The sequence below is a fragment of the Zeugodacus cucurbitae genome, chromosome 5 (assembly GCF_028554725.1).
Source record: "Zeugodacus cucurbitae isolate PBARC_wt_2022May chromosome 5, idZeuCucr1.2, whole genome shotgun sequence".
NCBI lineage: Eukaryota > Metazoa > Arthropoda > Insecta > Diptera > Tephritidae > Zeugodacus > Zeugodacus cucurbitae.
The window spans coordinates 6,236,460-6,248,194 of record NC_071670.1 but is presented as its reverse complement, the minus strand read 5'-3'; the positions used below and the strand labels follow the sequence as shown (position 1 = coordinate 6,248,194).

The window sequence follows — 11,735 nt, the reverse complement described above, 5'->3', positions numbered from 1 at the left end:
TGACGTACTGCAGTGGAAGTAAGTGAAATATATCAGCGCTTAAGGGAGATGTAACGCAATAGTACAGCAGCCACTTTATGTGTGATATTTTCTCGCTACGTTTTTACAACAAAACATTTACTTATTAAATATGAAGTGTGATATTTTGCAATAAAAACAGACAACACCGTCGAGGAGCTGTATAGTCAACGCATGTTGAGCATAAGGCGAGGTCGTCTGGTAAATTTTCACGAGTAATACGACAAAGGAAGACTTTAATTCACGGAATCTAAGGTGAGCCAAGGCTACTAAGGAAGAGGCGTGTAGTTAAATTGGAAACTCTTCCAAGTCTTTCCCACAAAACTGAACTGATAAAGAGTAGAAGTTCATATTCCGAACCTTTATGAAGCCGAAAGGGTTTTTTCAAAGTACGGTGAGATCGCGAGCTCCGTAAGTAGCGAACACAGCCAGAGTTATTAAGGGTTGAGGTGCTTGTTCGAGGGTTAGTAGAGACGAGTTGAATTTCTCATCTCAGTCGCATTGCGGAACTTGCCGACTTAAGAACTTTGTAACAGTGTCCAAGCATTTTTGTCGAATCATAAGGTTCTCGGCGATCCGCCAAGAGTATTTGGGTGTCACAAAGGACAGTCAATGCTGTCTGAGTGAGATTCTCTATAAATGCGGAGATCTACTCCTAGACCTAAACCTAAACTATTGCGGAAGACCATATTTCTGTTTGAAAATGTTACTGCCTTTCAAATGAGATGGTCATATAATGATTTTTAGAGATATAAGACTGAAAAAGAACGTTGCACATAACTACTACTAATTTTACTTTACAGACACCATCATCACATACAAATTAAGATGCAACTAGTGTTATTGCTATTGCTGTGGCGCAGTTTGTTTTGCGTCAGCGAATCCACCATTACGCACGCCTCCAATGTCAGCAAGCGGCAGTTGCAGTATGGCGGCGGCAATTTTCCACCGCCAAATTACCAAGCGCATGGCAGCAATCAGCAAGCCAACCACTTTATACAAACACTCTACGATCCCGGCTACAATGCACAGCACCTACATGAAGTTGACACAGCGGCGACTGACAACAACACAACCGATGCCGCCGAACTGCGCGCACCACAGAATGCCACACTGCCACTGCAGCAAGCAACACCAGCAAACGCCGGTTTGGATGCACCACAATTCGAGGCGCCAGAAACATTTTCACACATTTACTTTCCACACGCGGGCGCTCACCAGCACGCTTTGACGCGTACAGCAGCACATGTCTTCCCACCCGTCGAAACACCAGCTGCATTGGCGGTGCGCAACAGCGGTCGTACATACAGCACCAGTTCCACATACTTTGTGCCGCTGAGCGTACTTTATCATCCGAATGCGGACGCGCAGCAGCCAGCGCAAGCCGTTTACACGCAGCGTCTGGCACAGCAACAGCAACAAGTGCCAGCCTATCCACCACTACCACCGCCACCAGCGCTCTATCAGCAGTATGCGCCACCAACACAGCTGTCGCCAGCAGCAGCGCCTTCAATTGCAGCACAGCCCACACAATTGGCGCAACAGTCGGCGCAAATAGCAGTTGCACAACAACAATCAGCGCTTGCGCAAAACGCTTACACAGCGCCCGCGTTGCCACGTTTGCCGCACCTGATGCCGCTACCGCTACCGCCTTCACACGCACATTCTTCCTCTCCGCTGCCTTTAAATTTTCAAGCACCTTTTCACCCTTCACAATTTCTCGGCTACATGCAGGAACGCGATACGCGTAACGCTATGCCGTCTACGACAGTGAGTGCTGTTGCACGCACGCCGCAACACACGCAAGCCTATGTGGGTTATCCACAGCAGCAGCAACAGCAACAACAACAACAGCAGCAGCAAGTTGAAAAACCGATTTATGAGCACATGTCGGGGCGGATGATTGCAAAACCACAGAACTATCAAGCAGCTGAGACGCAGCAAGCGCACTATGGTCGCTACGTTTACATGGCACCGCAGAATGGCTATGCACTCTTCAAGGCGGCGTAATGCACAAAGGAATAAAGAAGAAGAATAATAACAAATATCACATAGTAGAAGAGAGTTGGTGATAGTGGAACTACTTATGAGTATAGCGCAAAAGTTGCAAGCGTTGACGGCAGCAAAGCGTCACAAAATGGGTCCAAGTCAGGAGCGCTTAGTTTTTTACATAAATAAGTTTACCAATATTATATTTAATTAATTAATATTTTAAAGAACACCTAATATTTACATTTATTCATGCACGATTTGATGGAATAAAGTAAGAATTTGTTGAAAATTAATTCTACAAGTTTTTTGCAAGCGAAGAATGTCTTCAATACTACTCGGTTATGGAAAGTTCCGCTAAAGTAGTCCAAACGGTTATAAAGGGTGATCCAAATAGCGGTAATTTTTTCAATAGCCTTTTCTTGACAGATCACGCGTCAGTCGTGTCAAGCTGTCATGTTATTTTTGTTCAGTATTGTTTGGCATTTCGTCATGGAAAGACTTACGACAGAACAACATTTACAAATTGTTCAACTTTAATACGAAAATTCACGTTCTGTAAAGTATGTGTTTCGCGCGCTTCGCACAACTTATGGTCAAAATAATCAAGTCCATTTTGAGACCCAGCATTCATTACTGGCTAATATTCGAATAGAACACGTCCAGCACGCAAGTATAGAAAATATAGCAACCATAGCCGCACGAAGACCGCGGAGAGTCGATTCGGCGCCGTTCGCAGCAACTCGGACTGACGTATGGAACGACTTGGTGCATTTTACGTCGAGATCTTAATTTGAAAACGTATAAAATACAGCTTGTGCGAGAACTGAAGCCGATCGACCTTCCCAAACTACAGCGTTTGACTCTATGCGCTCTTGAAATATTCCAATAAGAATCGACGTTTTCGAGCCTAATTCTGTTCAACGATGAGGCCCATTTCTGGCTCAATGGATATGTAACGAAGCAAAATTGCCACATTTGGAACGAAGAGCAACCTGAAGCGATTTAAGAGCTACCATTTTAGCTAGAAAAAAACCACGGTATGGTGTGGTGTATAGGCCGGTGAATTCATCGGTACATATTTATTCAAAATTGGTGCCGGTGAGAAAGTCCTGGCAAAGGCGCCGTTATCCATCCATGATAGCCGACTATTTAATGCCAGAAATTTAAGCTCGTGAGCTCGGCGACATTTGGTTTCAACAAGGCGACGCTACTTCACACATATCGCATCAATCAATGGATTTATTGAGAGAACACTTCGGTGAGCAAATAATTTAACATTTTGGGCCGGTCGATTGGTCACCAAGATTGTGTGATATCACACCATTAGACCTTTTCCTGTTGCGATATGTAAAGTCGAAAGTCTATGCGGACAATCCCGCTTCGTTTCAGGCCTTGGACCAAAATATCACGCGTATCATTCGCCAGTTCCCAGTCGAAATGCTCGAGCGAGTCATAGGAAATTGTACTCAACGGATGGACCATCTGTAACGTAGTTGCGGCCAACATTTGAAAGAGATAATCTTAAAAAAAATGCCAAAGAATGTTCTTTCGAATGATAATAAACATTCCACATTAAATTTGATTTTTTCCGTTTTTTTCCTTTAAAAAAGTAGTGAACATAGAAATGGATCAGTTCAGCCTTTAGAAGTCCAACTGATTAATGAAGGAATGTAACAAGACGTAGTCAAAGAATACTTTGGAAACTACAACCAATGATCTCCGTGGCAATTACCAGTGTTATAGAATGGGTCAACTTCAAATTACAATGAGAACAACAAGGTACGAGAGTTAATCTAGTGAGACTTAGTTTCTCGAAAGCATGTATTTAAGGTGATCATCTCCAATTCAGCTTATAACCCGTTTTTGAAACTTCACTGTATAGATGGGTCTAAGTAACCGGAACGGACCCTTTTGTTGGAATAACATTCCCCGTCTCTACAACAGCTACAGGTGTTAGAGAGTAGATCGTCTGCAATTTTCTCAGAGAACAACAAGAAATCGAGTGATCAACTGAGTGAGTGGGTGACTTTGTTGCATAAGAATAACCACAGTTATTAGAGAGTGGATCATGTTCAAACTACACAGAAGAACAAGAGAACAAGAAGACATGGAAAGATCATTTAATGAGATCGTGTTTCTCAAAAGTATTGTTTTAAGTGGATTAATTCGTACTCAACTCTTGTATAACCCGGTTATAACACACAACAGTCGGTTCTAGGAGTCACAGTGTATTAGAGAGTGGCTCGTCTACAATCTTCAATGAGAACAATAAGAGGGTGAGGGATCAACTGAGTGATTGAGACTACATTACTCGAAAGTAATCATCTCCAATTCAGTTTATAATCCAAAACTTCTAAAGCATTTTAGTACGCACAACAGTCAGGTCTACGTAATCGTAATGAGAAATGATTTTTCTGCAAAAAAAAAGCAAAATGAGCTTTAAAAAAACCAGCACAGAGACTATTATTACAGACACTAACTCATGATTAATTCAAATAGGCGCCCTCTAAACAAATTTCATTTGCACTGCTGACGCATAAAAAGAAAGAAAAATCGTTAAATGGCGCTTATTAAAAGTCATGCACGCACACACACACACAAACAGGTGTTCAATTTTTTTTTGTTTTTATTCAAATACTTCACCGCTATTTTTGCTTTGATTTTGCTTTTGTTTTTTTTTTTTTTCACATCCTCTTCGATTGTGTTGTTATTGTTATTGTTAGCAGGCTAACTTATACAATGCAGTCATTTACATGCCGGCCGCATGCGGTTTACTTGGGTTTTATGTGTGCGAGTTTGTATCTTAAGTCTTTCGTTCAGCGCGTGTTTTTTTTCCTTTTCTTTTCTATTTTCATTTCAATTTCAATTTGCATTGTTTTTTTTTTTGTTGTTTTGTTTTCATTTCGCTGCGGCTGTTTTTAAGTACCCGCTTTAACTGTGAGGCGCTTGTAGTTATTAACGTTGATTGTTATTACTCGCCAGTGCTTGTTGTTGGTGGTAATGTGTAGCATGGGATTTGCTTTTTGTTGTTTTTACAACGTTAATTTTTACTCATTACTAATGAAGACTTTTTAATTAAATTTTCGGCGAAAATTTCGGAAAAACACTGGTAAAATTTAATTTTTTTTCTGTGTGTGTGTGTGTGTGTGTGTATGCGCTTTCAATTGTGACGTTGTTTCTCTATGACATATTAAGCGAAATTAGCGGTAATGCGTTGTTGTACGGAAACTAATTGGTTGATATGTCATTGGTTTGTTTACCTATGCGTCCGTATACTGCCTACTACTAAGCGAGTTTTAATGGGAGCACAATAATAATAACAAATTTAAATTAAATAAAATTTGGAGAGCTCTGAGGATATTAAAGAAAAAAATTATATAAAATATATAAAAGAATAAAATTTAAAAAAATATTAATTAAAAAAATATAAAATACAAGAATGTATACATATAAAAAATATATAAAAATATAAAAAAAATAAAATGTAAAAAATAATATTAATTGAAAAAAATATATATAAATAAAAGAAAATAAAATATAAAAAAATATTAATTAAAAAAATATAAAAAAAATGTATACATATATAAAATATATAAAAATATAAAAAAAATAAAATGTAAAAAATAATATTAATTGAAAAAAATATATAAATAAAAGAAAATAAAATATAAAATATATTAATTGAACAAAAAATTAAAAAATTAAACAAATGATATTAATTGAATAAAATTTAAATAAAAGCAATAATAAAATATAACAAAAAAAAATAATTAAAAAATTAATTTATTTAAAAAAAAATATTTAAAAACATAATAAAATTATATATAAAAAATAATATTAACAGGAAATAATAAAAGAAATATAAAGTGTATACATACCTACATATATAAAATATCTACAAATTAAAAAAAAAAAAATTCTTGAAAAAATTAAAAAAATTAATTATTTTAACAAATTTAGTCAACAAAATTAACATTTATTTCTATTTTTTAAATATGTTATGTGTTTTTTCCTTATTTTTTTCTTGATCATTATTTTAATTAATTTTTTTTTTTTTTGATTTTTTAAACCAAAAAAATAATAATTTATTTTTATAAATAAAATAATATTAATGTGTTAAAAATAATATATTCAATATACATACTATTTTACAAAAAAATATTAAAATTAAAAAACAAAAAGTACTTAATTAAAATACAAAATTAATTGTTTTTTATACTTTTCTAACACATTATTTTTCTTAATTTTTCTTAATTTAAAATTGATTTTTAATTTTTGAAACCAAAATCAAAAATTTAAATTAATTTCAAAAATAAATATTAAATTCTTTTAGTATAATTTTTCTATTATAAAAACTTTTGTTTTCTTCTTTTCAAATTTGTTATGTGTTTTTTTTTACTTTTTTTCTTAATTTTTATTTCAATTTAATTTTTTTTAAATTTTGAAAACCAAAACCAAATACTTTAATTTATTTTTATAAATAAGTAATAGTAGTAATAAATGTAATATATACACCTTACACAAAATTAAAACAGAATTTCTTTAAGAGTACAAAAAAAAAGTTAATACAGTAAAAGCTCCTTATTCGCGCTTCCTTTATTCGCGCTTTTCACTATTCGTGATTCTATATTCGCGACTAAAATTTTTTTTATTCGCGGATCTAAAAAGTACATACATAATAATAAAATTATTCCAATAGGTATCCAACCCAATATTCTTGTCAAATGGACTAATAAAAAAGTAAAATAGATCTTATTACAAGAAAATGTTAAATATTCCACTATTTTCGCAATATTTTTGAACTTTCGGTAATATTTCCATATAGAAGGGGCTCACATGGTACTGAACTCTTGTTCTTACCCATTTTTTAGAACACTTTCAAAAAACACTTTAAATTAAATGGAACCAATAAACTCTTCACTTTTTTAATAATAATTTTTTTACACAGATCGTGATTGCTAAGGTTTCGTTACATTGGCTTAATTATATGAGCACACCCGACTAGATCACCTGCGAATTTAGTTTAATTTTTTCGCCAACCACGAAATTTCTTGTTTCTTATTTTTAAATCGCGAATGGAATAGGACGAGATGGGTTCGAACAGATAGAATCAAGTGACATTCAGGAATTGCTTGAATCGCAAGATGAAGATTTGACTGAAACCGACTTGGAGGAAATGTTAAATTCACAACCTATTGAAAAAGAGGCTACAACAAGCACCGGAAATGTGACATTCAATTTGAAAAATCTTAGTGAAGGTTTAAGAATGGCAAATGGAATGGCAATGGAACGAAGTCTAATTTTTAAGAGACAAATTGCTAATGCGACTGCTGTGTATCAGTCTGAATTGAAGGAGCTTTTGAAGACTGCTAAGCAAGAAAAAAATACAAAATTCTTCAAACCATTGCCTAAGCCTTAAGATAATTAATTAAAATGTTCTAAAACTTCAATTAAATCAAATTTTTTGTCACCTAGGAACATATCCCCTACAATCCCATATAAATTACCATCCCGTATTCACGGTTTCTGTATTCGCGGCATATTTATGGAACATATACCCCGCGAATAAAGAGCTTTTACTGTATACTTTTTTTTTAATATAATTCTTTTAAATATAATTTTTTAGTTAAAAACATTTTTTCTTATTTTATTAAAAATATGATATTTTCAATTTTTAAAATTAATAGAATAATTAAATTTTTTTTACATAATTTTTTTATTAATTAAATTAAATTAAATTATATTAAATTAAATTATATTAAAATAAATTAAATTAAATTTTCTATTTTAAAATTATTTAATCTCCAAAATAGAAATTTAAATGTTTTTTACATAATTTTTCATCAACTTTTTTTGTTAATTAAATTAAATTAAATTAAATTAATAAAATAAAAAATATCATTTAGTGCCAAAATGTACATATATATAAAATAAATAAATTTAATAAATGTACATATATATAGAATGAAAAAAAATAATATATTTGAAAATTAGTTAAATTAAAAATAATATATTAAAATTATAAAAGAAGAAAAAAGCAAAAAAATTTGAAATATTTTTTTTAATAATGCAAAATAATAGCTAGTAAAAGTAAAAAAAAAATTATTAATAAAATATTAAAAGTATATATTACGGGGTTAAATAGAAATACATACACAATATACAATACATAAATAAAATATATGCGTGTTTCGAGGAAAAAAATTAAAAAAATACTTATGTAGGTCAATAAGGAGTTTATAACAGCAGAAGGGTCAACCACCAATATTTGAATTCAACAAAAGCAAGCGCTCAAAAATAAATAAAATAAAAAATATTCAATTCAAGCTATGCCACAATACGAAACGAGTGAGAGAGAGAGAGGCAGAGATAAGTTGAGCTACTTCTTACGACCATCAAAAAGATGACACACACAGAAATATGTCGCACGGCATGTGGTTGCTCATACAACGTGGCGACCAAACCGTCGCACCACCAACTTTCGTATTTCATATAAAAACTAACGGCACAGCTGTGGTAAGCATTAGTCGTGCACTTGACGAAGTGGCGAACGGTTTATAAAGACGCGCATTGTTAACGCATACTTACAAGTTGAAATAAGCGAATCGTAAGCGGTGAAAGGATAACAAAGGATTTAAACATATTTAGAGGATTATAGTAAAGAGGAAATAATACAAATAACATAAACACGCAGTGATGAAATTCTTTGTAAGTTATAGTGCAAATGAGTGGTTATCGTGAAAAAAATTTAAAAAATGTTTCATACACATGAAAAATAGTGTGAAAAAAAATTATATGAAAAAGTGTCTAAAATTGTACAACCGATATTTAAAAAAAAATTGCATTAAAATTTAAAAAAACTTCGATTTGATTATATATATACACATATCAAATAAAAAAAAATATATATATAAAAATTCAGAAATTATGCTGTGTTTACAATTAAAATCAATTTAAATCAAAAACAAATTGTAGTAATTAAAAAATAATAACTCACCGCTTTTGACTATCTGCAGGTTTTCTACGGCGCCGCTGTGGTGCTTTTGGCGCTCAACGCCTACGCTTCCGCGCCAACAAAAGCTGAAGCGCGCATTAGAGTCGCAGTAAAGCCGAAACGCGAAGCGCCACTTTCCAGCGGCTACCATGGACCATCCTACAAGTATTTACCACCTTCATCTGCCGCAATTGGCAGCAACTACAATAGTTACAGTAGTCATGGCAGCAGCAGCAGTGCGGCCAGTTTTGGTGCAAGCGGCAGCGCTGGCTTAGGTTATGATTATGCGCACGCGAGCGCACCTAAAATTGAGACATACATTGTGCAAACCGAGCCTGCGCACAGCGTACACAGCAGTGGTGGAAGTAGCGGCAGTCATCACTATACTGGTCATGGCAGCGCAAGCCACAGTGCTGGTGGTGGCTATCGTTATAGCAGCGGCGCGGCGTCACACTACTCCAGCGCTGGCGCAGCATTGCTGGGTCATAGTGGCATTAGCAGCGGCGGCGGCCACTATAAGTATCAAACGAAAGCGCGTCCACATGTACAAACTTTGATATTACCCGCACAAACTTTAACGCATGGTGCAGTTGGCAGCAGCAGCAGCAGCGGCGGTATACATAGCAGCGTCAATCATGGCAGTGGTTTTGGCGGTGCGCACGGCAATTTCGGCAGCGTTGGCTATCAGTATGCGCCCACTTTTGGCAGTTCATCGCACTCAACGGCGGGTAGTGGTTTTGGTGGCGCGCATGGGTCCGCGTTTGCTGGCGCTCACTCCAGCGCTGGTGCAGCATTTAGCGGTCACTCGAGCGCTAATCTGGGCGGCCACTCAGTTACTTACAATCCACAACAAGGTTACAGTTATAACGGCCATAGTGGTATCAACGGCGCCGCCTTTGCATTGGGCAACAGCGCTCATGGCGCTCAATTTGCTCATGGCGGTAGTAGTGGTGGCGGTGCAACGATTACGTTCAACAATCAAGACGGTTATAGCAATCAAGAGTATGCGTCGCATAGTGCGCCCAGCATACCATCGACTAGTTATGGCGTACCAGCTGGACCGGCGGTAGCCTCTTATCATGGCGGCGCTGCTGATGCAGGTGGCAACTCTTATCATGGCAGCGCTGACGAAACACCTGCCTATGCGGTGGGCCACAAAGGATTGGGTCATTTTAGTTTTAGCGCCAGCAAACCGCATGCTTTGCAGAGCAATTTTATTTCGTCTGGCAATAGTGTCGGTCACAGCGAACACTCGGGTAGAGCGCCCTTTAAGCCATCCACCCTGTTGGGCACTAGTTATGAGGTATCCGGTCCGGCTGCACAATATTTGCCACCCACATCACCTGGTTATGAATATCAATCGCATGCTGTGCTGCAAGGCGGCGCTGCAGCAGCTGGGCATATAAATGAACCGGACTCAGCGTACTTGCCACCGGTTTCAACACCCGGCGCTAGCTATTTGCCGCCTCAACAACATTGAAGTGCGCAATATGAGTCTACTTGCATAACAGCGCCCATCTCCATCGAGCCATTTATGTCACGGTGGTTTCAGGACTACATCATTATTCACATTTTTTTATTGCTGCTTCTTATTTATTGACAGCTTTCCGAAATTTCTCTGTAAATAGTTTTAAATGCTTTGTTTTTATTTTTCACGTATAAATATATAAATATATATACAAAATAAAATAAAAATAAAATCTTTTATTTTCAATTGAAATGATAAACAGCTGAATGTGCGCTGAATGGTATTAAAATTCAAGAAAGTAAATATATTTATATAGCATTTCTAGCTGAATATGCGCTGAATTGCATTATATTCCTCTGTAAACGCTAACTCACAACATAAACACTGTTAGTTTCTAATTTCTAGCACAAACTTTTAGCTGAATATGCGCTGAATTGATTATAGACCTATGCAAAAGTTGGCTCATAACTTAAACACTATTATTTTCTCATTTTAAGCAAAAACCTTTAGCTGAATATGCGCTGAATTGCATATAACGCATAAATACATTGAAAATAATTTCAGCACAATATTGTTATGGAAATATCGTTTTTTAAATGCAAGCAAATATCTATTTTTCTGTATAAATTAACTAAACTGCAACAAATGCAAAATGCGCTGAATGAGTGTATAGTTAAATGGAAGAACAGTATTCTACTGCAGAAGCTACTTTGAACAACACAACTTTTACTACGATAACTACAAATATTGACATGGAAATTGTAAGCTGAATATGCGCTGAATCCATATGGATCATTATAGAAGACGCTAAAATTATTTATGTACATTTTCTAATAAATTTAAATCGCCGATATTGCGCTGAATTGCTATCCAACTTGAAATAGCGAGCTGAATATACGCTGAATTACATAAAGGTCTTTAGAAGTCTTTTCAAATAATTTAAAATCGCATATATTGCGCTGAATTGTATAAAATCTGGGAAATTGTAAGCTGAATATGGGCTGAATCCATATGGATCATAATAGAAAGCGCTAAAATTATTAATGTACATTTTCTAATAACTTTAAATCGGCGATATTGCGCTGAATTGCGTTCTAGCTTCAAATAGGAAGCTGAATATGCGCTGAATTGCGTAACGGCCTTAAGAAGTCTTTTCATATAATTTAAAATCGCATATATATAGTTCCTGTTACTCCTGCAAGGAGTATAGGGCCACTAAAATCGCATATATTGCGCTGAATTGTATAAAATCTTGGAAATTGT

General features: G+C 35.4%; 2 protein-coding genes across 2 annotated transcripts in view; one reads left to right on the top strand and one right to left on the bottom strand.

Moving 5' to 3' along the window:
• The first annotated feature begins 8,523 nt into the window (after positions 1–8,523).
• On the top strand, positions 8,524–10,484 carry LOC105216722 (keratin, type I cytoskeletal 9). The gene is made up of 2 exons (XM_011191351.3): positions 8,524–8,718; positions 9,027–10,484. The coding sequence occupies exons 1-2, from the start codon at positions 8,707–8,709 to the stop codon at positions 10,482–10,484; spliced, it is 1,470 nt and encodes a 489-aa protein (XP_011189653.1). The 5' UTR covers positions 8,524–8,706.
• The window catches only part of LOC105218559 (N-alpha-acetyltransferase 30A), a 130,543-nt gene continuing 127,834 nt past the window's right edge, over positions 9,027–11,735 (bottom strand). The window contains exon 6 of the mRNA XM_054232347.1: positions 9,027–10,622. The gene's annotated coding sequence lies outside the window, so the exon portion shown is untranslated. The remainder of the gene's footprint in view (positions 10,623–11,735) is intronic.